Source organism: Mauremys mutica, chromosome 3 (genome assembly GCF_020497125.1).
Source record: "Mauremys mutica isolate MM-2020 ecotype Southern chromosome 3, ASM2049712v1, whole genome shotgun sequence".
NCBI lineage: Eukaryota > Metazoa > Chordata > Testudines > Geoemydidae > Mauremys > Mauremys mutica.
In genome coordinates, this window is record NC_059074.1 from 200,613,930 (window position 1) to 200,641,314 (window position 27,385).

Sequence of the window (27,385 nt, forward strand, 5' to 3'; positions counted from 1 at the left end):
ACAATTTTATCATAATTGAGGGGCATTAAATAAGGGTAACATGATTCAGTCTTCAAAAAAAGAGCCTCTGTTTTTAAGCCCTTTCTGAACTTTGATGCAAAGAACAGCATGAATTAATTTAAGACGCCATTTCTAACGCACGGGCTTTTCCCATGAAATTCTTCTTAAATGGCATCATGAAGTCTTCAAAATCCACCTCATAAGTAAAGCGCTCACGATGCAATTCCCGCTTTCTTATTAGACTGGCTGTTGTCGCTTCTGGGCTCCAAGTCTGGAAAACAAAGATAAATAGAATTGTAATAATTAAGTGCTAGTATGTTCTAATTAACTAATAATTCTTATGCAATTGTCTTAACATTTTTATATATCGTTTTTTTAAAAAATTAGAATCAATATCAGACAGACAAACTATTGGTTATTTAGTTGAATATCTGCTTTAACAGCTGGGAGATTAGTGATTTGAATCCTGAAATTCACCCTCATATAACATTACTTCCAGCCAATTAAGGGTGGAATTTTTTAAAACACCTAAGGAAGTTAGACGCCTAACTTTCATTGACTCCCAATGGGAACTGGAAACCTAATTCACTTATAAGCTTTGGAAAATCCTACCGTGTCCCTTAGACACTTTTAAAAATCTCATCCTAAAAATAGTCTGTATAGTTACAAAACCTCTTCCTCATTCAGTAAAATATTCGTGGGCATGGGAGGGCACATCCAGCATTGCTTCCTGCTTCCATACCTGGCATAACCAAATAGCTTTCCCAGCTGAAAGGCATCATAGTGACAGAGAGTTCCCCAATGTAATTTCCAAACGTCTTCAATAGCTGCCGGAAAGCATATGCCACACGCACTTCACCATTGTCGCTTGACAATGAATATTTGATATAGACAGAAATGGGTGTCCAGCACTCCTGCTGAATAGCCAGTGATTGCATCAAAATCTGCAGCTTTGTGTGAAAGAGGAGGCCACAGACCTTTATTGCAAATGGAGCATTGTAAGTGAGGGCAAATGTTTACAAACATGCTTTGAAAAAGGACTGGAGCCTGACTGTTCTGTCAGTTTGCATGTGCAACTCCCACAGATTTCACCTGCAACTGATGGGGTCCTGGTGTGCATATCACCTGTTAATTGTTACAGTAACACAGGGATTGCCGTTCTGGATCTGAACAGTGACCCATCTAGCCCAGTATCCTGTCACCAACAGAGGCCAGCACCAGCTACTTCAGAGGAAGGTGCAGTCATGGGATAACTTGCCCAAAGGGAAAGTTTCCCCCTAAGCCCCATCAGTTAGAAGTCAACTTATGCCTGAAGCATGAGGGCTTACAGCCTTTAAAAGTGTTACTTATTTTTAACATACATTTAATATAGTTACAGTTGTAACAATGGATCCACATTAAATGTCTAATCCCTTTTTGAATCCTGTTACGGTGTTGACCTCAGCGATATCATGTGGCAATGAGTTCCACGGGCTAATTATAATTTCTTTAATTTATGAAGGAGAGGAGAATGACTAAGAAAAAATCAGTTGTCTTCAGCAAGGTCTTTTCTTCAAAGATTATTGTTTATAACAGCAAAGTCAAATAAAATAATAACATAACTGACAAGTAAGGAAAAAGACCCCCTAGAATGGATTTAAGCCAGACAAATGACAGCCCTTTCTTCTAAAGGTACTCTCCCCTCTGTCTCCAAAGCAGCCATTCTTATATCTCTTCCCCTTAATAGCTGTAGAAGAGGTGAAGAAAGCTGATCTGGAGTTAACCCCGGTACTCTAGCATCATCCTTACACCCTTATACAACTTCATTGTCAACATTGGAAAGCATCTTTCTCAGAGAGAAACCACCTGAATTTTTACAAGGTTGTTGCTCTTTGATCAATTGATTTGTAATAAAAATACTGAAGGCTATTAATTTCTAGAGTCAGAACACAATGATTTCTCTTAAGCAGAGCAAGCAAAGTGATACTAGTTATGAAAGCCATGTTTCCAAATCATGCAAATAAAAGTTGTATATTTTTGAGATTTCTGAATATACTGGGCCAGATTCTCTACTGGTGTTAATGGGTTCAGCTCCACTAAACTGACTTTGACTTCAATCAAGCTGTAGATATTTACACCAGCAGAGAATACAGGTCTATTGTCATATTCATTTCAGCGTCAAAATGCAGCAGTATGAGGCTCTGCTAATATACTTACTTTTCTGGGTGTGAATGTGATATCAACTTTCTTAGTAGCTCCACTGGTTATTAAAGAATTCAGATGAATAACATTGTCCTTAAGGGATTCTTTCTTTTCTTCAAAAATAGATTTTTCTACGATTGGTGGAGGTGGCTGCAAAAGTTTAAGCACAAGACAAATATGTCACCCTTTCAAACACTGTTCATACTAGTTGTTGTAGGATATTTCTTTTACCAGACAGCCAGATCGATGTGTGTGTGTATCTATTCTAGAAAGGATTTTTATTATTGAACCATTAAAAAAAATGTGTAACGATTTATATTGGAAATAAAAACGAGGGAAGCATTTTAAGAATCAGGCAGGTGGATGCAGTTCTTGGGAATTTACAGATGAATTTGCAAAATAATTGGTTGACAAGTTTAGAAAGCTTGATGTTTTTTCCATGTATCACAAGTATTAACTAGCAAGCCTGCAAAGAAAAAGCCCGTAGGACATCTACACCAGGGGGGTTAACCAGAGTTTAACTTCTAGTCTCAGTCACATTCTCCCTAGGCTGTCAAGGGCAGGATTGCTGTAAGGAAAGCACTTTTAGTCCGGGAGGGAATAATTACATTGCATCTCTAAATAGCGTCCCCTGGGGCTGATTAAGAAGCAGTGCTGATAAACTCAGAAGAAAGTCATGACTGAAAATGCCTTAACTATGATGAAGCTGCTAACGCTGGTGTTAGAATGTGTATTGGGGGGGGGAGATCAGGGACTCAAGGCTCTGGCTGGGGTGCAGAGAACACACCAGGGAAAAGAACACTCAGAAGAGAGGCAGGGTTTGAAAAATATGACTCAAATAGCTCAACATCGGAAAAGGCGGAATATGTGATAACTGCAGACTCACTACTGGAAAAAAAAAGTCAAGGGGCTTTATCCAAAGCCCACTGAACTCAATGGAAGTCTTCCTGTAGACTTCAAGGGCTTTGGGTCAGGTCTCCTTTTAACATATCACAATCATGATGACAGTAAAGATTATATGAGGGAAAAGGACATTTCTCTACCTTGTATTTAGAACCCACAATTCCTGGAATATCACACACCAGGCAGGACAGTGGGCTATCCTGCACTAAGATAATTACCCAATCCACAGTTTTAGCTGATGAATGAACGAGTACCACACGAGTTCAAAGCAGCAGGCGAGTGTCATTCAGAAACCACACGTTGCAAAGTACAAACTTTAAACGAAGTAAATACTCTTGGTGAGGGTCACGTGCTACAATAACACATTTTGATGCCCACAACTTGGATAGTGATTATGTTCCTTGCACGTTTTCAGTGGCCAAATCTATTGACACAGCCAAGGCCACGCAAGCACCACAGGGCTCTGGGTACTGACTGTGCGGCTTAGCAGAAAGGAAGGCTGAAGTTGTGGGTAAAGGTCTGACTCTGATGCTCTGGGTTCTGTTCATGGCTCTGACACAGACTTCCTGTGTGACCTTTGGAAAGACACCTAACATACTTAGATTGAAAGCTCTTTGGGACAGGGACCGTCTTTTTGTTCGGTGTCTGTACAACACCTCACATAATGGGGTCCTGGTCCATAATCGGGGCTACTAGGTTACACAGTAATACAAATAATAATAATAAACCCTGTGTCTGAGTTCTTCTATCTGCAATGCTCTCCACTCTCATGGTCCATGCTGCCAGGCTCTTGCTCCCTCTGAATTCTTTACCCTGCCCCTGAAGCAAACTGTCGCTATTCCTGTTCTAGTCTGAAGATTAGGCAGAATGCTTCCCACAGCTCCTGCTGGGCCAGAGGGGTTGCACTAAAGAGCTGCAGCTAAACACTGACAATTGAGCTCTTCTTCTGTAACATTCTCCAGATCTGTGACGTCCAGACTGCCCCTCAATCACTACGTCCGCTTGGTACAAACCTCCAGCACACACTCTCAGGGTATCATCCCTCTCACCACAGGTCAGCTCAGAAGCATGCAGACTTTTCGAAGAATTAAATTCCAACCCAATCCAGCCTGCACCACCACCAAGATTTTTGGAAAGTCTGATCTTCCAGGATAGTAAATAAGGGTATTGCAAAACTTTTTTAAAAATGGAGTCATGTTGGCAAAAAGTGACTTACATGACGCCAGTAGGTAGCGGGTGTGACAGCAGTACCTTACGGGGCACTGGTAACTGTGAGGAGAGTGCTGCTAAACAAGGGTTCAGGGACCAGAGAAACAGAAAAGCAAGCTCAAGTTACCGTGGAACTGAAATGCTCCTTATACCATTTGTCTGGGGGCAAGCCACACGGGCTTTTGTTAATATGAAAATAGCACCTAGAGGCCTGTGTGATGGGCACTGTCCCTGCCCTCAAAGAGTTTACAGTCTAAATAGACAAGCCGTTTCTCAGAGGGGGAACTGCCCAAGGTCATACAAGGAAGCCTGAGTTAGGAGATGGGGGTTCAATCCCAGATACCCAATGCCTTAATCCTTTCTCGCAGTCACCGGTGACAGTGCTAGCACGGTTTGCGTAAGTATTTTGTAGAGCATCTTTATAGCTTTAGTCTGGAAAATAAATGAAGAAAATGAGCATTTGAGTAACTGCTGGCAAATCAAATCGCCTCCTGGGCTGTATTTCATTACCCCAGGCTATCTATCATACCTCCTCTTTTGCAGTTTCAGCCTCCCCCCGCGTGGGCTTCGCGGCTGATTTAGGCTTGCCAGCTTTCTTCACTTTCTTCCCTTTATCTGCTTTGGTTTCTGGTGGTTTTGGCAAACGGTCCAGTTTTTCTTGAAGCAGGTCAATTAGTCTAAAGTCAGCGTATGCCTTTGCAATGTCCAAAGTATTTTGGCCTTTTAAAAAAGAAAAACAAAAAGCAAACAAAGTTCCTGATAAGAATCGCTGTCAGTAGCCATAAAAATAAACGGTGGCACTGATCACCATAATTGCATAATGACACTGCAATTCACTGAACTCAATGAGAGATCAAGCCTGCTAACCATGAAACACATGAGTTGTGCTCACTCATGCTAGCCGCCTTGCTGACATCAATGGGAATACTTGCAGGAAGGAGTACTAAAGGCACTATTTATGTGACGAAGGGTTTTCAGGATCAAGCCCCTAAACTGTGTATCACGTGTATTATTTGGTTGGTCATTTTGCTTGTAATAGTTTTTGACATTTGTTGTTTATATTTGAACTCCCATAGAAGTGAATTCAGCAAGACGCTGACTTTACTTGGAGGCACTCAACCCCTCCCAGGAAGCCGTCAGCATATTGCAGGCTTTAAAACAGGCTAGAGTAGATCTCTACCTCTTTTACGGCCCCCAATGGAACACCATCATTTTAGAAGTTATTCCTCTGTGGCAAGACTCAGCGGAGCTGAGCACCTGCAGTTCCCAGTGAACTCAGTGGGAATTACAAGGCTCTGGCCTAGAATTGGATAGGGAATGGTTTGGGGGCCCCACAAAAATTTCTAGGATTTAAAAAAAAAAATTCCAGTTTAACACTGTGGGGTGGGGACTGAAATCTTTAGAATTTGTTCCTTTAAAAAAAAAAATCAGAGAGACTCCCCTCCCCACATCCAAGAACACCTTATAGTCTGGTAGGTAGGACCCTCCACCGGGATCTGAGAAAGACAGTGACTTCAACCCCCATCCCAAGTGAGCACCCTATCACCAACCTATTTGGGGGAGTGTGGGGGTTAAGAGGGGGAGCACACACCCTTTGACCAGATAGTGCCCCATGGACCTGAGAAACCTTCTCATGCAAGCTTCAGCGAAACCGACCCTTTCTGGCAAAAAGTTTCACTTTTGACAAAGCTATGGTTTTCAACAAGCTATGTTTCCCAAATCAGCTCTACTGAGGGCCCTCTGGATCAATCATTTTATCCCCTCATAGATGCTCCCATATCTTTAAAAAAAACCCAAAACTACAAGATTAAAATGTTCAGTAACAGAAATAAAAGTTTTCATTGTAAATGATGCCAGCTCCATCGATCACAGAACTCCCATATAATCATTGTTTTGGTTGAACAGCTGCTGTGCGTCTCAACCCAGGAATAAAGCCACACTAGTCAACAATTTTGACATTTCACATAATCATACCTTACAGAAAGTACTCAAATGTTTCACAATAGTTTAAAACCAAACAAACCCTAAATGTGCACTATAGCTCATGAAGGGAATGGTTTTAAGTTTGTTTAACCATTAGAAAGGGCTAGTATGAAAAGTTTTTCCCCACTACTTTTAAAACTGTTTGCCCACAGAGGTGTGATTAGAACAGAGCAGAAGATGCATATACAGAGTCAGATTTTCAAAAGGGCTCAGCTTCCAGTTGCAGACCTAAATAAGGGCCAGATTTCCAGATTGCTCAGCACCCGGCAGTTCGAATGCTCTTTTGAAAATCCAACTACTTATTTAGGCATCGGATGCTCGGCTATTTTGAAAATCTGGCCCACTGTGACGTTTACACCTGGATCATGTTTTTCCTCTTTTATTCAGAACAAACTTGTCCCCTTACTATTACTTAAACAGCATGAATTAAAGAGGACTTTAAGCCACCTTTGTGGTGTTGGTATTCTGGTCTGGTTGGCAGGCAATGTAGCCTCCAGCACAATCTAGAGTGGCCTCCAGTGCTGCTCTAACTACAGCAGCCTGCAATCTGGAGTTGGACAGAATCCCTTTCAAGGAATGAGCTGTGAAGTCTCCCTTCTTGCCCCGGCATATCTTCTATGCCAAGGCTTCTAAGGGGACCTGTGTAGAGCTACTGACCTTCACCAGAAGAATTGCCCTGTAGCCCTTTTCTGGCTATTGCATGGTGACATGAGAGTGCATAGGGGCCGGAGTACAGGTGGAGAATTCCTTCCCTGGAGTTTGCCAGCTGATAGGCTGACCAGACAGCAAGTGTGAAAAATCAGGATGGGGGGGGGGGTGGGGGGGTAATAGGAGCCTATATACACCCAAAAATCAGAACTGTCCCTATAAAATCGGGACATCTGGTCACCCTACCAGCTGAGGTCAATGGGGACAAGACTGCATCAATAATTTGGATCCTCATACCAGCAGCTGGCCAAAACACCTAGCCAATATATTTTTAATTTAAGAAAGTTTATGTTACTGGGAGTAGTTTCTGATGCATGAGAACTATAGGACACCTCTGCAGACTGAAGTTAATGAGACTCTCCCACTACATCACGTGAAAACCAAGTAAACTAACAGAGCTGCACTAGATCCCTGTCTCTACTGCTGCTAGAAGGTAATAACTTCTGTATAAATCCAGATAATTTTTGTTGTCACTTTTGCTAACGCAGAATAATATCTATCCAACTGCTAAACAGGAAGAAGCACATCAAACAAGTGCCACATACAGAATTCAAAGTAAAAATACAATGGCCATTACAGGTGGTCACAATTAAAACCTTTACAATTTTGCTTTACAGAACTAGCATTCCCTCATTATTGTACTCACTAATAATGATTTGCAAACCATGGAGCCACTACAGTCCTAGCAGAGTTGTTTTCAATTACACTCTATTACACTGCAAAAAACTCTGTTAACCTAGAGTTAAGTTTGAATCTTCACATAAAGAATAAATCAAAACAAAAAGAACCCCAAAACTCCTGAGACTCACTTTTTTCAAAAAGCACAAAACGACACAAATCCTGAATAGAAAGAATCACAATGCCACGATATAAATCCATGGTATGCCCACATCTTGAATACTGCATGCAGTTCTGGTTACCTCATCTCCAAAAAGGTACATTAGAATCAGAAAAGGTGCAGAGAAGGACAACGAAAATGATTAGGGGCATGGAACATTTTCCATAAAGGAGAGATTAAAAAAACTGGGACGGTTCAGTTTAGAAAAGAGATGACTAAGAGATATGATAGAGGTCTATAAAATCACAATTCGTCTGGAGAAAGTAAACAGGGAAGTTCTATTTACCCCTTCACGTAACATGAGAATGAAATTCAGCCAGTGACATTAATAGGCAGCAGGTTTAAAACAAATGCACGCACAAGACACAGTCAACTGATGGTACTCGTTGCCAGGAGATGTTGTGAAGGCCAAAAGTATAGTGGGGTTCAAAAAAGAATGAGAGAAGTTCATGGAGGATAGGCATGGCTATTAGACAAGATGGTCAGGGACAGAACCCCAAGCTCCTGCATCTGACATTGGCCATTATCAGAGATAGGATACTGGGCTAGATGGACAACTGGTCTGACCCAGTATTGCTGTTCTTAATGTTCTCAAAATGTGGGTTCCACATAGTAAAAACGAAAACCCTAAACACTGGGAAATAGGAACATGGCTAATAAATTTACTCAGACAACTTTAACTGTATCCCCAGCGCACCATGCTGACAACAACCAGAAATCTAGTACCGCCGGCTCCTCAAAGAACATACCACTTCATTTTATTTCTTTTACAATACGGTCCACTGTCTCAACAAAGCTTATGTGTAACTGAGAAAAACCCCAAACCCTCTACGGCCGTTTTAATTGAAAGTGACCACAAACAATGTGGGTATTTACCTTTTCTGTTTTCCATCTGGACTTTTGCACCACAATCAATTAAATATTGCACTGAGTCCAGTCTACAGCTCTCAATAGCTCTCATCAGTGGGGTGGCACTGTTGATTGTAACTGCATCGATCACTGCTCCAGACTTCACAAGCAGTTCAGCAATGTCTTGTTGACCTGCATGGCAGGCATGGTGCAGAGGAGTCCACTTGAAATTGTCAGTTGCATTTACATCAGCCCTGTAAATAAATAAAACATAAGAACATATGAATGGCCATACTGAGTCAGACCAATGGTCCATCTAGCCCAGTGTCCTGTCTTCTGACAGTCGCTGGTACCAGATACTTCAGAGCATGGGTTCTCAAACTGGTGGTCAAGACCCCTCAGGGGGTCATGAGGTTATTACATGGGGGGTCACAAGATTTCAGCCTCCACCTCAAGCCTCACTTTGCCTCCAGCATTTATAAAGGTGTCAAATATATTTAAAAAGTGTTTTTTGCTTATAAGAGGGTTCGCACTCAGAGGCTTGCTATGTGAAAAGGGTCACCAGCACAAAAGTTTGATAGCCACTGCTTCAGAGGGAATGAACAGACATGGGCAATTATCGAGTGATCCATCCCCTGTCATCTAATCCCAGATTCAAACCATTTCACCTCTAGGGACACCCAGAGCATGGGGTTACATCCCTGACCATCTTGATTAAAGGTCTAGAAAACATGACCTATGAGGGAAGATTGAAAGAAACTGGGTTTGTTTCGTCTGGAAAAGAGAAGACCGAGAGGGGACATGATAGCAGTTTTCAAGCACATAAAAGGTTGCTACAAAGAGGAGGGAGAAAAAGTGTTCTTCTTAACCCCTGAGGGTAGGACAAGAAGCAATGGGCTTAAATTGCAGCAAGGGAGGTTTAGGTTGGACACTAGGAAAAGCATCCTAACTGTCAGGGTGGTTAAGCACTGGAATAAATTGCCTAGGGAGGTTGTGGAATCTCCATCATCGGAGATTTTTAAGAGCAGATTACACAAACACGTGTCAGGGATGGTCTAGATAATACTTAGCCCTGCCATAAGCATAGGGGATTGGACTAGATGACCTCTCGAGCTCCCTTCCAGTCCTATGATTCCCATTTCAGAAGAGCTGTACGGTGCCGGCTCACATGACTGCGAGAATGCTTCCATAAGGAGGGGAACAATAGGGTTGTCAATGATTCATGCCACTAATCAAACATGTCGCTTTTATCGTGCTGCTACCTTCGGCTTCCATTTGGACCTCTTGGACCACCACTTCTCACCTTTATGGCTGTGTTTTACATTCTTTAACAGAAGATTCTTTTTACCAGAACAATTCAGGTTGATTGTCACTTTAAAATCTGCCCTGGGTTAAGGGACTGCATGGTGCTCTGCTGCTTCAGAAGCAATGATTCAGGGGAAAGGAATCTGCCACTGAGCTAGACTAAGAGTTTACTTTTCTCATGTGAGTTGACTCAGCTGTGTTGGCTCATTATGGGGGGCAGAGCCCCAGCCTCTCCGTGTCGCTCAGGGGCCTGCCTCCCTGTACACAGGAAGGGTCGTAGGAGCCCTACAAAGGCTGCTCTCTCCACAGCGTTCAGGATAGTGAGTAGGCACTTCACACCCCTGTACGGGCACACAGGGCAAGCCGTGATCTTGCCCCTAATGGAAGAGGAAGAGGAGACGAGATCAGCACTTGTAGTGGGGGTGGGATTCCCAGCTTGAGGAGACATCCTCGTGCTAGCTCTGATCAAGTGAGCACGCTGAAAAAACAGAATGTAGGCACGGCAGCATGACTGGCAGGAGGGGCTGGCCCCCGAAGTACAAACCCAGCTGAGACCCTAGGTATGTACTTGGGACAGTGAGCCCCTCTCACCGCTTGCGCTGCCATGGCGACACCCTATTTTTAAGCACACTCACTAGCGCACGTCCCTGCAAGCTGGAAATCACACCCCAGCTCCAAGTGTAGATGTACCTGGAGAGGTAGAACGGGCACTTGAGCTGTGGGTAGGAGAAGTAAGAAGTCTGTGAGGGGATGAGGGAGGGAAAGAGGGAGTATGGGTTAAATACAGATCTTACTTCCACTGAAGCCCAAGGTAAAATTTCCATTCAATTCCAAAAGGAGCTGGATCAGGGCCTAAAACGAAGCCGGTCTGAGGGCATGTCTTCACAACACAGTTAGCTCACGTGATCATCCAAGGGTTACGCTTTCCTCAACTCCCATCCACTCACAAAAATGTCCTGGTCAAGTTCAATGGTGCTTTAAACCCTAGGATGCAGTGACTTACAGTAACTCATCACCCGATAATCCAACCACACTGTGTAACTGCAGTGTTGTTTTGCAGTGTGGCTGTGCTCACTGGGGCTAGGTTAACTTGAGCTAACTGATGCAGTGAAGACAAGGCCCAAGGGACAGGCCACAATAGATGTGGGGCAGAAACTCTTCCAGGTACTATCTCTAAAGTCCAGTTACATCATTTATTTCAGTTCCCCTCCCAGTTTAACATTTTCATCTGTTGAATATTCTTCCACAGCCCAAAGAATTACAGCCTATGGATTCCAAATAGGGATGACAGTGAAAGGAGACATGAAAAGGAAGCTCATCCAATTATCAGATCGTTTCCTTTGATTTTCTTTAGATTTTTCTCAACCTTTTTTTTTTAAGTCACTGCACCTGATTTTATTTTGAACTAGTTACATCCTAAAAGGGATGTGGCCAAGTAGTTTACTACCCAGATTTCACAGTACGTTAACGGCTGCGTATTGTAGGATCAAATAATACTCATGTTTGCTTTTAACTTATAAATTGCCAGACCTCTGGCATAAATTAGCATAGCTCCACTGAAACTAGAGCATCTATGCTGATTTATACAAGCTGATGATCCAACACTGCATGCCTGGACAGCTTTAAGTTAGAAAATTACAGTATTTCTTTAATTATTCAGAGCTAGAAAGAACCAAGATTGGTATTAAAAACTTCACACTGCTGTAATCAGGGGGGAGGGAGGGAGTGTATTTTCAGTATTGTTTATCCAGTTTATCCTACACAGCAGTACAGCAATGATGGCATGACATAAGTGAAATGTGCAACTTGAGAGAAAGCATAAGAGTTAGGCTAGCAGAAAGAATATCAATATTTTATTTTACTACAGAACAGAAATAATCAAAATTGCTGCAATATTGTTGACATAGCTGCTTCATAAAATGTGACCTGAATAGTGACTCTGATTATGCCTCTACACTTTCTACATCTTATATTCAGACTTTTCCCTCCTTCTTCCATATTCCCTTCTGGTTAATTTCATTTTTTTTAATATTTCCCCATTCATATTTTTTGCATTTGATTTTTATTTTACTCACTCTTCATTTTTTTTTTTTTTTTACTTTTTGGAAATGAAAATTTATATGCAAAGAACTGAATTAACAGAAATGCAGTGGTCTGAAGGACTGTCTTCAGTCCAACGCAATTAGATCCAGGGATGCAGACACCTGTGTGCAAGCTGAAGTTAATGAGGCCCTGTATGCATGCAGGGGTCCATCTGTGCAGGACTGGGACCCAGTTGATTGTGGGACACCTCCCTCAGGTGGAGCTCAGAACAGGAGGGGCTCCATCAGCCACTTCTCCTGGTTTCTCACTTCATCTATGTTCCTTCGATGATCAAAGGGGAGAAAGATGCTCCCTCCTGTTTTCAAACAAGCCACAAGCTCCTCCCACAATCCTCTCCAAGGCTGCTGCCTCTCAGAAGCCCCACTGCGTGGGTTTACAAGGAGTAAAAAATTGCTCAACTGAAGCATCCATTAGAACATTAGTCCAGGAGCCAATACCGCATGCTTCACAGGAAGATGCAAGAAACCCCGCAGTTATAAGATGTTTCAGGATAAGTTTCTTCCTAAACGGCTCTGGCCAAAAGGTGACTTTATGCCCTGAAACACAAGGGTTTGCATTCCATCCACGTGTCTTTTAAATTCTTTACTAATGTAGTCCTAGATGTTCTTGTAATCTATATAAATGTCTAATCTTTTTTTAAAATCCCACTGAAATGTTGCCCTCGGTGACATCTTGGCAATAAGTTCCACAGGATAATTGAGTGTTATTTGTTTACCAGGTTTAAATCTGCTGGCTTTCAGTGTCATTGGATAACACTTGATCTTGTGTAAGAAAGTGCGGGAGGGGAAGTGCTCAATCATCTCCATACCATTAATTATTTTATACATCACTATCATTTCCGATTCATCTCCTTTCTGGAGTCAATGAGCCACAAGCCTTCCAGTCTCTCTTCATATGCAATATTTTCCAGGCCTGCAATTATTCTCTCCATCTGTTCACTGAACCCCCTCTGCTTCTATTTTATCCTTTTAGGGACAAGCTGATCAGATCTGAACAGAGAATTCCAGGGAGGGCATAACGTTGATTTACACAGGACTTGTATGTTAGCACTGTCTCTTGCTGTATTTTTTTTTAATCAAACTGATTTATAATCCTGCTCCAGCAAAACCGTGCAAATAAACCACAGCACGCACTGCCGATTTCTGTTCAAACTGCACCATTTTCTAGAACCTTAGATGAACATACAGAACACTTTGTATTCCACTCGATATGGTTTGTTGAAAGACCATGTTATAAAACGGAGCCCAGTTAGATTCCCATAGCAATATTTTCACCACATATTGAAATTCTATCCTGCCGAAAGGTACAAAGCTGACATTTACTATGGCACTTTACCTCTGAATTTCCTGGTTTTGTCTGTTTAAAATCCCCAAATTAACAGTGCTTTACCATGTTACAAGGTCCAAATGTTAAACATAAGGGGCAAAATTTATCCTAGCGGTAACTCCATTGAACTCAATGGAGGTTTGATGACGTCAGTAAAGATTAACTGGCCCAATGAGCATAACCACTAGACCCCAAGAATGCACAGGCTTAAACGTGTACGTAACTTTAGAAATGTCCCATCAATGTTAATGGGAGTGCTGAAATGCATTAAGTTGCACGAGTTTAAGCCTCTTCAGGATTGGGGCTTGTAGGCAATATAGGCGTTACTGGAGCCCTACACACAGCTAACAGTAAGAACCAAAGGCTGTGAACCAGAGGAAGCCTGGCCTTGGCAAAATTTCAATGCACCAGGTATTAGCTAACACCAGGTAAGCAGATTCCAGGCCTGAGAGGATGGTACAGGAACACCCAGAGTTCTCATGTCATTGCATGAACACATTCCCAGGAGATGGTTCAGGGACAGACAGACCCCTCGTAAGATACTGAGGGAATGACAGGATAATGGATGAGGATGTATTGTTAAAACTAGCAGGTGCAAGGTACAAGAAAATAATGAAAAGCATATGGAATGTAATACGGAACTTCTTTATATTGGTGTATAAAAGGAGAAGACATAGGAGGGGCACCTTTCTGTTGGCCTAGGGGACCGGATCCTAGTGTCCTGATTGAGCTGGTACCATTGTCGCAGGCATACATATAGTGGTGTACCTGTAGCTCCTATGGGGCACTGGAACTGTGCTTTGTCGACAACGAACCTGGCTGAGCGCTTCGACACTGAACCGAGCCCATGGGCTTTATGAACAACATCAAGGTCTGCTGAATCAGGAAGCTGCTGGTGAAGCTGACAGATACAGGAGCATGTACCAACTTCAACAAGGCTTCACTAACAACAGAGCCTAAGATTATAAGTAACTTAGGGTGACCAGATGTCCCGATTTTATAGGGACAGTCCCAATTTTGGGGTCTTTGCTGTCTGGTCCCCCTAAAGTAACTGCTCACCCTTGGAAATGGGAATTGCTACATGTAGAGAGTAATGCTAATGTAAACGTCATTGTCTTTAAAATTAAAAAAAAAGGTTTTTTTTAAAACCCATCACACTTGTGTGTAGCGATTTTTGCATATAACATAACATACTGCTCTTTTGTTCTCCTCTTTGAACAGACACCCTGTCATGCTCTGGTATAGCCCTACAGTCATTCAGATAAATGCCTAAGGGAACATCTTCCAAATTACTTTAATGAATCGTTAACTATCATTCAAAATAAAAACCCTACCTTTTATTATTAAGATTTCCCTAGTGTGTCTGCTGACTACAATCTGCTGCAGAACTTTTAAAGTGGTGAATATATTAGATAGCAGTGTCTGACTACAACCTGAAGCCTGATCTACTCAGCACACGTGTCAGTCCGCTGTGGCTGTAGAATAGAAGTAATGCTTTTATGCACCAGTTTCATTCACACCTTTGCCTCTAAAGGCAATGTGAATCAGGAGATCTAGGATGTATTCCCAATTCTGCTACAGACTGCTTGTGTGACCTTCGGCCAGTCACTTAGGCCAACATTTTCAAAAAGCATCCACTAATTTTGACTGCCTCCATTTTTGGAATGCCCAATTTGGGACACGCCAAGGCTGATGTTCAGAGGTGCTAAGCACCTGCAGATCCCATTGACTTCAACTGGATATGTAAGTACCTGGCACTTCTGAAAAACCAAAAGCTCAGATCCCCTAAATTAGCAAACACTCTGAAAATGTTTCAGAGTAGCAGCCATGTTAGCCTGCATCCGTAAAAAGATCAGGAGTACTCGTGGCACCTTAGAGACTAACAAATTTATTTGAGCATAAGCTTGGCTTTAGCCAACTTTGAAGATCACCTTTAAGTGCTTCTGTTTCAAAAACAAGGATCATAATAACAATACCCTACCTCAAGGGCATTATGAAGCTAAATTCATTACTGCTTGCAATGCTTTGATTGTCCAGTAATAAACTATGCAAATTCTTAAAAATAAAGTTAAATATCTCCACTTTTTTTTCTTTTGTGTCTAAGTGACTATCAAATATATACACTGTGCAAAAACAAAAACAACCCTCCTCACAAAAACTTACCCCTTCTCTAGAAGATATTTCACAGCATCCATGTTTCCACTTCCACATGCAGCCATCAAAGGAGTTTTATAATATACATCTCTAATGTCCACTGGGACCCCCTCTTCAAATGCTTTTTTCAGTGACACAATGTCTCCTGCTTTAGTAAGATAGTTGATCTTGGTGTAAGTCTTCTCCGGCTCATCAATGTACCACGCAGAGTCATCCTGCAAAGGATGTTCAGGGGGGTGATCCCGATGAAAGCGGTTACCATCGGTCACATTCTGATAGGTCTCAATCATGTACATAGAGGTCCCGCCATCTATTCGGCGTGGGCACAAGCTCTCTGGTATGACGCAGATGGGCATGGGGATGGAGAACTTGCCTTTTTTGCCTTTTCCTTTTTTCCCTTTCTTCTTTTTGGGTCCAAAAGACGAAATGAGATAGGCTTTTTGCAAGTATTTGGAACCTTTAAAGAACTCTTCAATGTTAATCCCCCCAGCACGAGACTTATCATGTGCCTGGGCAACGGTTTGTATTAGTTCAGGATCCACAAACTCACACTTCTCCTGAATAATTGATGCAAAGTCATCTTTGCTTATTGTTCCATCCCCTCTGTCCACCACCTCAAATGCCTCACGAAGGGCTGTCTGGTGTTCTAAGGACCAATCGTGCAACCTCATTGCCCAGCGTGGATTGTCTTCCTTCGGTCCAGGTTTGGAGATTTTAGCATGGAGTCGTTCAATTTTGCGCAGTTCCTTTGATGCTGCTTTAAAACCACCTTCTTTGGCAGTCATTCTTGGGGTCTTTGTTAGTAGGTTCTTCCATTTCGGATCACAACCTAAACATACAGAAATCGTTTTACTGCAAAAACAAGATGGCGTATAAAACTAGCTAAGTCTTAATTCAGATTTGCCGCAAACTGCTGCAGATAATTATTAACATGGGTCTATAATTTTATACGGTCTGGGATCTAGACAGAACTATTAAATGCACTTTTTAACTAGGGAGTGGGATAATTATTAAATACAAATACTACGCTGAAAATGTTAAAGATTTTACTTAAACCAATAAAAGAAGCCATGAAGAGCAGAGCTAAGGTTGAAATACTATTTTTAACTCACCATTCTGTACCCAAGAATTTCAGTTTGGCTATGTGTGGTGCCATCACTTAAAATGTTTGGACCTCATGAACAGAGCATGAACAGATTTTGCAGGTTCACGTGGAAACAGTGTTAAATTCCAGGTGTGTCACTGAATTTGATTTCTGAGGCCAGATCCAATGCACATGGAGATTAAGGGGAGTCGTTCCGTTAATTTCAATGGCTCTGGATCAGTCCCTTTAAGTGATACAATGATTATTTTCCTATGAAATGTAAAAGTTTCAAAAGCAGCTGTGGGCACTCACTTCTGAAAGAATTAAATCCATCCCAATGCTAATGGAATATCGTTCCCACCTGTGTATGCCTAAATACTTAGCCCAGCGTAGTTTTAAATGACTCAAATCTATTGAGCATCCACTGCCTCCTTTGAGAATTATTCTACAGGCTCACAGCCACACAGCTAGAAACATTTTCCTGACAATCTATATTTGTCAGTGGATTAAATGCTCATTACAAGTGCAACTGTGACAGTTCTGGAAAGTCAAATCCTCCATTTATAGAGAAGTGAAATCCTGTATTTAGCACAGAAGACAAGCAAAGATTTGTATAATCTATGTAAATACACGTTGTTTGTTTACCTCTTTGCCCTATAAATTTGCAGCAATCCGCAAACCCCCCAGCAGCAGCGTAATGAAGTGGCGTGTTCCCATTCATAGCAATGAGCCCCACATCTCCATTATAAGCTGAAATAATTCTTAGGATCTAGAAAAGCAAAGTCAATGCCATTAAAAACCCTGCACTAACATGACTGGGATTTGTTTTTGGTTTTTTTAAACTTTAATAATTAAAATTAGGGCTGTCAATTAATCACAGTTAGAGTGACCAGATGTCCTGACTTTATAGGGACAGTCCCGATATTTGAGGCTTTTTCTTATATAGAGGACTATTACCCTCCCCCACACCCCTGTCCCAATTTTTCACACTTGCTATCTAGTCACCCTAATCACAGTTAACTCAAGCAATTAACTCAAAACAGATTAACTCGATTAAACAATTAATTGTGATTAATAATAGTTTTAATCGCACTGTTACACAATAATAGAATACCAATTTATTATATTATTTTGTTTCTCCACATTTTCAAATATATTTATTTCAATTACAATGCAGAATACAAAATGTACAGTGCTCACTTTATATTATTTTTTATTACAAATATTTGAACTGTAAAAAAAATAAAAATACTATTTTTCAATTCACCTCATACAGGTACAGTAGTGCAAACTTTTTATCATGAAAGTGCAACTTACAAATGTAGATTTTTGTTACATAATTCCATTCAAAAACAAAACAATGTAAAACTTTAGAGCAGGGGTAGGCAACCTATGGCATGGGTGCCAAAGACAGCACGTGAGCTGATTTTCAGTGGCACTCGCACTGCCCGGGTCCTGGCCACCGGTCTGGGGGACTCTGCATTTTAATTTAATTTTAAATTAAGCTTCTTAAACATTTTAAAAACCTTATTTACTTTACATACAATAGTTTAGTTGTATATTATAGACTTACAGAAAGAGACCTTCTAAAAACGTTAACATGTATTACTGGCACGCGAAACCTTAAATTAGAGGGAATAAATGAAGACTTGGCACACCACTTCTGAAAGGTTGCTGACCCCTGCTTTAGAGCCTACAAGTCCACTCGGTCCTACTTCTTGTTCAGCCAATCACTGAAACAAACAAGTTTGTTTACATTTACGGGAGATAATGCTGCCTGCTTCTTATTTACAACGTCACCTGAAAGTGAAAACAGGTATTCGCATGGCACTGTTGCAGCCAGCGTTGCAAGATATTTATGTGCCAGATATGCTAAACATTAGTATGCCCCTTCATGCTTCGACTTGTGTACTCCACTATTTTTTGTTTATCTTTTTTACAGTGCAAATATTTGTAATAAAAATAATAATATAAAGTGAGCACTTCACACTTTGTATTCTGTGTTGTAACTGAAATCAATATATTTGAATATGTAGAAACACATCCAAAATATTTATAATACATTTAAATTGATATTCTATCATTGTTTAACGGTGCGATTAAAACAGCGATTAATCACAATTAATTGTTGTAATCGTTTGACAGCCCTAATTGAAATACTGTGTAATCCATGCCCACACTGCGCAGCTCTCTGTCCCTCTCCACTGATTAGTCTACATCGAAAAGTTTATGAGGTTGCTATAGTTATGTGATTCCTTAGCCAGGCAGTAGGAGCTTGTGCTTTTAAATCCAGAGAGCCCACGTTCAATCCCTATTACCACCAACCCATCCAAGGCTGTTGTGTTTTAAGAGGCAATTACCTGTGACAGATAGAACAATACTGCTACAGTAAGTGACCCTAGATCCAAACAACATGGTACCAATGGGGTGGGCATTGCCTTCAGGCTTCTCTATAGCAGAAATGTGGAGATCTTTGGGGTAGGAATGGGGGGGTAGTTGCTGCAGATCAGTTCCCCCACCTCTGTTGAAATTACAGAGGTCAAATCCACAGCTGTCCTGAACATGCCTTAGAAACAACAGGGAAGAAAAGAAGCCGCTCCCCCTCACTGGGCATCTACAAGCAACACCTCCTTCGTGAGAGACAGCCACAACCCACAGCCTTGTGAGACCCCTCTGCCCTGGTGGGCCCATCCGCAACAGATATAAGTAGGAACATGCATTTATAGGTACCTCACAGGAAATTGTTGCCGATTTATAAGAGAAATACCATAATTTCTAAATTCCCTTCGATGGTTTAATAGAAGCCATTCATGAATACTGATTTCTCTGCTTAATCAGCAAAGCTGCTTGGCTTGGGGGGGAAAAACAGGCTGAGTAGCTTTGAAGTTAAGTTTCAGTACTATCAACAAAGATACCTCAAAAAAGCCTCCTTTGGCGGCAAAATGTGCAGCATTGTGTCTTTCATTGTCAAATATGTTAACATCTCCTCCTCTTTCAAGTATGCCACGCACCACCTCTATTACGCCTTCTCTTGCTGCTTCCATTAAGGCAGTGCGACCAGTAGCCTGCAAATTAAACAGCTTTTTACGTTTGTTTTCATGTGAGACAGCCCAAGCCAGTGTCACAAGGGGATAGAAGAACTGAAGGCCTCCTTTATGCATCATAAAGAAGCAAAGAAGAGTGGGTGCAAGCCCAATAATTTCAAAAGTCTTCTGCAGGTCATCTTTAAGAACCTAATCCTACAGTCTTTAAAACATGTGAGCCGTCCCACTGTCTTCTCTTGAGTAAAAGCTATAGGATCAAGCCACATAAGCTGAACCCTATAAGTAACTACACAAGTAGTTTTACTCAAGTGAGTAGTCCCTATGAAGTCACTGTGCCTACTCACTTGAGGAAAATTACGCAGAGGCATGTTTGTGGGATCAGCCCCTAGATATTCAGCAAAGCTCAGCTCAGCCATTTGGGTACTTCAGTGACGTGCTCCTCACCCAGCAACTGACATTGTTCTCATACACTCAAAGGGCTTGTTGGATCTTGCTTAGGAGGTCCACAACTGTGGATACAGACTTAAAACAGAGTACGATTGTTCTTCCATGTCACAGATGACCTAGAGAGGGACACGGGACCATAGGCTCCTTTAGCCCAGTGGTTTTCAACCAGGGGTACATGTACCCTGGGGGTACGCAAAGGTCTTCCGGGGGTACATCAACTCATCTAGATATGTGCTTAGTTTTACAACAGGCTACATAAAAAACACTAGTGAACTCAGTACCAACTACAATTTCATACAATGACTTGTTTATACTGCTCTATAGACTGAAATGGAAGTACAATATTTATATTCCAATTGATTTGTTTTATAATTATATGGTAAAAAGGAGAAAGTCAGCAATTTTTCAGTAATAGTGAGCTATGCCATTTGTATTTTTATGTCTGATTTTGTAAGCAAGCACTTTTTAAGTGAGGTGGAACTTGGGGATACGCAAGACAAATCCAACTCCTGGAAGGGGAACAGTAATCTGGAAAGGTTGAGAGCAACGGTTCTAGCCAATACCAAAAACTTTTTGCAAAATGTGCCTGAAAACCACTTGTGCTAGATGTGTCCATGTGGTAAGATGGACGTGCAAGGGAAGACTGATTCAGTGCACCAGTTCTGTCAAGGAGGAGGTGGGTTATTAGAAGATGGCAGGGTTTGGGGAATTCCATCAGTATTCTCATATTCCCAAGCAAAACTAGCATATGCTAGTACAAACATCACATTTATGCATGACATTTGTACACATTTTGTTACAACAGAATACACACTCTTAGGAATATCTGGCTTTAGGTGACCCAGAGACCTTTCCTTATGCATAGCATATCTTCTTAGATAGTCAGTGGCACATGCTCTGCCCCTTACTTGCTACGGCAGACCCACACATTGGAGGGTGGCTTTATGCTGGAATGCCAGTAAGATAACCACAGGATAGGGCTGTACATGACGGGTTTATTGATGCCTGGGGCTAGGCACCAATCCAAGTGTGTATTGCAGAATTACTTGGATTGCTACCTTTCTGCATAGCTGCCTGCACGTTTTGTCTCTTTCAAATGTGTTTATGTGAAAGGGGAATATAGTCTAGAATTATTAAGACATTGCGCTGTTGTTCTTTACACCCCAGAGGCGGGCACATTTCAGTGGAGTCATATATATATATGTGTATTTGTGAAGCACTCTAATATAAGTGTTCTCCAGTCAGGTAAAGTATGATTAGCTGGCCAGAGGTGGAGGAAATAGAATCTCCTTCCCCTTGGCATCACCCTGGACATGCAAGCCAGGCAGTGAGACTCTCTTCCTTTGAAAATTATTCTGTACAAGCTGGGGCCAAACGGTGAGTCACAGTGAATAGGAAACTATTTGTCCTAGGGAGTGGTGAAGATACTGACTGAGCAGAAAATAATTCCCTACGGCTAAGCTCCGGTATTAAAATGTTCCTCATTGCCTATCACTGTTAGGAGGAGGTGCCAGGGATTCTTTTATCTTATTAAAAAAAATCGTTAAATTTTGCACTGCTTTTTGACCCAATAAAAACAAGCAGATTAACTCAATAGTTAATAAGTAAAGAAATTTGGTTGTTCATCGGTTATTCTGGTCTATTTCAAAGGGTATATTTGGAAGTAGCTGCTGTATTGCTGGCAAGTGGCTGGAGTGATTATGCTTGTGCAAATTCCAGGCCGGCTGAATGTGTCTTGTGGGACTCAGGGAGTTTACTGTGGAGAAGTGCTATTAAGATTTTGGGGGTGGAGGGGAGGGAAGAGAGGCATAGCAAGCAGGTCCCTGTTCCAGCTTCAATCCACCAGCTGATACTAAGGGAGAGCAGGGCAATATCCCTAAGCCATTCCCTATGGAGTGTCTTGCACCATTTGTGGTACTAACACTCTCCTTTCTTTGCACACTGGAGCTCATATCACCCACAGTCAGTAAAGCCATTCCAGTTGGAGGCCCCCACACTTTAATAAAGAGGGGCAGCTGGAAGAGCACTCTCTGTGAATGGCTTGGAACTCATTCCTCTCTTGGGCTGAAATGGCCTGAGTCTCTTGACCTTTAATGCATGGTCATCTTGGGAGACAAAAACGCGGTGAGGGATGGTGTTTGTGGGCACATGAGGAATGTCTGGACTTTAACTCGAGGGATGAGGATAAGCTCCTGGATTTGTGGTTACCTGAAACATATGGAACGTTGAATGTGCCTTGAGCACTGGTCTGGATTTTTTAAAATGTCTCATTGTACTGGATAAACAAATAAATGACCTGGATTATGGCTGCCCCTTGCAAAGCTGTGCAGGTGGAAAGGAGGGTAAAGGATACGGTTTCTTGTAACATCTCACTGCCTTGGTTCTCATGCAGGGCAGGCCACACTATGCTTCTAATTTTATTGAATATAATTTCAACATTTAAAACAATAGGCCAGATCCCTCAGCCAGTGCAATGGACACAGCTTCACTGTGGCACAGTCAACAGGCGATAGCACTTCACCCCATTTGGGGAGATGACCTGGTTGTTTTTATGCATATAAATAACTGGATCACAACCTACCAAAATCCAAAACAGGAGATAAATGATCCAGGTGTGGGACCTCAGTAAAATAAAACAAGAATGACGGAGAGGTGCTATCAGTGGCAGTAATCTGTGCATTGCCCAGAAGTTAACGGCCTGATGTGTCTCATTATTATTTCAATTTAAAGATTTATGGTCATATATTGTAGTGGTCTTACAACTGCATTACAAGAGTATGTATACATATTTAATTATAGAAACATTCCTACTAGGTTTATCGCATTCGGGTCTGCTCCTCTTTCCAAAAATTTCAGACATATTTCTTTAATCTCGTGTGCTTGTTCACAGGCTTGTAGGAATACTGGCTTCCCATCGATAGTGCAGTTGTTAACATCTGCGCCGTATTCTAAAGCAATCTGAACGCAGCGGAAGTGCCGTTTCGTAGGTAAAATACAGTAAAACAAAACGCCTGGAACAAAAAACAAAATGGCTGTTAAGCAACAAACACAAATTTGGATATAACGCGGTAAAGCAGTGCTCCGGGGGGGCGGGGCTGCACACTCTGGTGGATCAAAGCAAGTTTGATATAACACAGTTTCACCTATAACGCGGTAAGATTTTTTGGCTCCCAAGGACAGCATTATATCAGGGTAGAAGGTGTAGCAGGAAAGGCCCTGATTCAGGAATCTGATCTGCACAGACAGACCCCTTGAACCAGTATAGAGACCCATTCATTTCTCAGGCATAATGGTCTGTTCATTTGAATCAGATTACGGGATGAGGACTTAAGAAATGAACACATGAAATGATATTTGGGATTTCAACGGGACCACTTGTGGAGTAAAGCAATATTCAATGAGAGTGAGGGTATCAGAATCTGACCCTTAAGAGTTAGGCACATATAAAACTAACAATTGGGGAGAGCTACAACCTAAATGCCTGATCCAGTAAAAATGTCTTCACTTTCAACACCACAAAAGCTCTTAAGAAAAATGGCTTTGTTGGGTTGGATGTGTAGTGAACACCCACCCTGGGTTGAATCTCAGGATGTTCAAGCCACAGACCTTTGCTACATGAGCCAAAGAACAATCCTGCAGCAGAAGACTTTTACCCACTATGCTGACCAGCCACTAGAGGGGGACATAACAAACATAGCTGGCACATGATATGTGGTGAGAAAGCAGGATTGCAATTTGTGTTGATTCTGGCTCCAAAGATACTTTTTCTGTCTAATATGATTAAGCAGGACTCTTTTTACCTTTTCCATCATTATCAACTATGGTCATGTCTGCCTCAGCCTTCACTAGTTTATCCAAGGCTAAGTCATGGCCTAGCTCGGCTGCTTTCATTGCAGGAGTGCGTCCCATTCGATCTTGAACATCTGGATGAGCTCCTTGCTCCAGCAAGAAGTTGCACATGTCTATGTCATTTGCGATGCATGCCAAATGAAGGGCACTATCTCCATCGACAGGCTCTGTGAAATTAATGAGTTCTGGGAATCCAAGTTTGGTCAGCTTCTCTATCTGCCTCTTGTCCTTCTGGCGAACACATTGGAGAACTTTGTAGATCTGCAAATTTTCAAGTCTTTTGTCCGTCAAAGACATCCTTGATCAACTGAAACTAGTCTTCTTCAAAGGGAATGCTTTCTGGGCAAAAAAAAAAAAAACCCACAAAAAAACAGGTATGAAGTTATTCTCCTAACATCATTACTGAGCATGTGCAAATTGATTTTTAGAGGATTATAATTTGGCCAATTTTAGCAGATTTTCACAACAGCCGCAGAAGGCACACCCCTGACACTAGCACAACCTCCCTGACAAATTTCAAATCCCTGCTCCAAAGCATGGAGGAGTTGGAATTTCTTGTGAAAATGGTTGTACAATATTTTTTTTTTTAAATTGGGGAAAAAAACAACATTTTTCCCTAAACTCACTCTTGGAAATCGCTGAACCATTTTTGCTGAAACTTTTCTAAATAATTCAGTTTCAGACAAACACTCAGCATGGAAAATTCCAGCCCAAGCCATTACAGTTTGTCAAAGTTATAAACAACTGAAAACAGGATACTAAAATGGGAAGTGTCAGGGAACGTTAAAACACGGATGATGTTACCAACACCAACTCTAATTCTGTGCAATTTGCAACTACACTGGTACTGATTTTTTTTTTTAATATTGCTCAGCATCTTGCTAGTCTGTGTTGTTAAGCAAATATTAGGAACTGAACTCATTACATAGTTTTAATCAGTTTTACCTGTGACGTATTATTCTTTGTTGGGAGGAAGGACTGATGGCATCGCCTTGAGCCAGGTACACTCTGGCAAACATCTCACATAGCTATGCCAATAAACCTAAATCCAAACCTGTAACACTTCTCTCTCTCTTGAAAAACAATGAGGGAGACACTAGCTAATTGTGCCAGATTCAATCGTGGTTTTGTGATGGACTAGGTTGAGAATCAAAAAACATTTTAATTTCAGTTTAATTATTTTTCCAGTGCACCAATTAGTAGGAAGATCCTTTTAAGCAGATTCTTGTTTCGGCCTGGAACTTGCCAAACTAGCTAGATGCACAAGGGGAAGCTTTTCAAGGGCATGCAAGTGTGAGTAGATGATGTCCAACTCCCATTCACTGACTTTCCATGGAAGGTGGGGGCCTATTTGTCCGTTGTGCCCTTGAAAATCTCCCCCACTGTGTTTTTCAAAGGCCATTATCAACTGTAAAAATATCACACCGCTGCCTGATTTCCCCCCCTCCCCGTTATTGTTATCAGTAACACCTAAGGCACAAACCTGCAAACACCTACATACGCACTTTGTTTTACTCACAAACATAGTCTCAAGGATTACAATAAGTCTTTGCTAGAGCAAGGCTTTAAGAGTTTAGAAAAGGGAAATGTTTTTCCTGTTTAGTGTGTGCATGTGTCAGCACTTTGTGTATATTGTTGGCTCCTTGCCCATTGTTTGTGTGAGACACACACCCAGCAACAACAACAACAACAAAGAAACACACACAAACAAAAAAAGAACCCTGGAAAATGTAAAACCACAAAAACTGGCAGAGAAATTCAAGGACAGGTACAGTCACTGAAACTACTTTGTCAACTTGAAATTTAGCTTTTAAAAAAGGAGTAAATGTCACAAATCAGTAAACGTTATCACAGACTTTGTATTTTTAAAAAAATAGGCATTTTAAAATTTCTAATTAGTTTACAGACTGACAGTGTATCTAAGCATGAGCCTTATATTATGACATAAAAGAACTTAATATGGTAACAATACCTCATGTGTTTATTCCCTTATACAAATAAAGACTACATTTGACTCATATTTAATGGGAGATGAGCAACAAAGTCTGATGAAAATGTATCCCAGTACAGCAAATAATTACAAGGCTACAGGTAGGGCTCAGCTAGATATCCCCTTCCCTTCTAAGCCTTTTATTTTTAACTTGTATGTCACTTCTCAAAAAATGTTCTGTTTGGACAGAGATATAGCGTAGCGTAGAAGCAAATGGACACTGCGGGGACTTCACACCTGACTCATGCACCCATCTAGAAAATTAAAAGTCAGCTCCAGTGTCTGTTTTTAATTTGTAATTGCTAAATCTCCCGTTCCTATTCTGAGCTCCTCATGGGTCGACCTCCATGGAAGGTAGCAGGGTTCCACACTCAGCGCACGTATCTGCCTGTGCAGATCCATTGCAGGACTGGGGTGTAAGGGCCATTCCTGAGTGCCACCTGGGAGACCTGGGGCTAAGCACGCCTTGCAGTTAAAGAGTAGGGGCTTAATGTATCTATTCTTCTGCAACATCTATTAAGATTGATGAGAAATGCATTCACACAGTGATGGGCTAACATACATTTCCAACTGACATGCTCCTCCCTAACTCTAATGAGGGATACTTGGAGAACAAACCAGAACTGGCAAAGGATGGGCCAGCCCCGCGGCTTCCCTCCTGCCCAGGCCAGGGTTAAGTGGAGTGCGTGTGTCAGTATTTGCAGGAGTGCAGGCTTCAGGGGCAGCCACCCTGCATTTCTACTGCACGTCTCCTCCTCCTAAAAAAGAACTTGGCAAAAGTTCCCCACAGCGACCCCCCCACCCCCACTGTTAAAATGCAGCCACCTCTGGGGGCGGGCCGCAGCACTGGCGCTGCACCCACAGCACCGCACGAGGGCTCACGCCCTGCAGAGCACGTTACCCCACTGAAACACCCCGGGCGGCGGGGGGGGGGGGGAGGGTCCTGCCCCGCATGCACTGCGGGAGGCCCCTGCGCGCGCTCCCTCGGGACCCAGCACGAGCCCAGGACTCACCTCCCGCGGGCGGCATGGCTCAGGCACGCGCGCGCGCTGGAGGGGCTGCGGCGCGCCCCGGGACAGGCAGCGCGCGGGAGGCTGTTAGCCCGCAGCTCCCATGGCAACCGGCAGCCCCGCCCGCACGTGCGTCATAATGCCAGCCTGCCCTGCTCCTCCCCCCCCCCCCGCGTCCCCGCCTGGCGCGCGCTGCTGCTGCTGCTGCTGCTGCTGCTGCTGCTGCGGGGTGGGCAGCTGCGCCCCATCCCCGCTTCCCTGCGCTCCGTTCCGCGTCCGCCGGTCCCTTCTGGCCCTCAGTTCCCCGCACCCCCCCTCCTCGTCTGCAGCCCTGCTCCTTGCACCCCTCATCCGCAGCCCTCCGTCCCCTGCACGTCATCCCCGCAAGGTGCAGGATCCCCA

The 27,385-nt window shown here is 42.4% G+C and overlaps 1 protein-coding gene across 2 annotated transcripts; it reads right to left on the reverse strand.

Moving 5' to 3' along the window:
• On the reverse strand, positions 1-27,115 carry ANKEF1 (ankyrin repeat and EF-hand domain containing 1). Of its 2 annotated transcripts, none has more exons than XM_045008829.1 (10): positions 26,987-27,115; positions 23,935-24,322; positions 22,946-23,145; positions 19,559-19,708; positions 17,289-17,412; positions 15,569-16,388; positions 8,699-8,925; positions 4,823-5,013; positions 2,197-2,331; positions 1-271 (listed from the first exon to the last, which is right to left on the reverse strand). In XM_045008829.1, the coding sequence occupies exons 2-10, from the start codon at positions 24,278-24,280 to the stop codon at positions 119-121; spliced, it is 2,346 nt and encodes a 781-aa protein (XP_044864764.1). In that variant the 5' UTR covers positions 24,281-24,322; positions 26,987-27,115; the 3' UTR covers positions 1-118. The 2 variants fall into 2 exon arrangements, with proteins under 2 accessions (XP_044864764.1, XP_044864765.1); XM_045008830.1 differs by having other exon boundaries at positions 23,935-24,318; positions 26,987-27,056.
• Between the last annotated feature and the right edge of the window lie 270 nt (positions 27,116-27,385).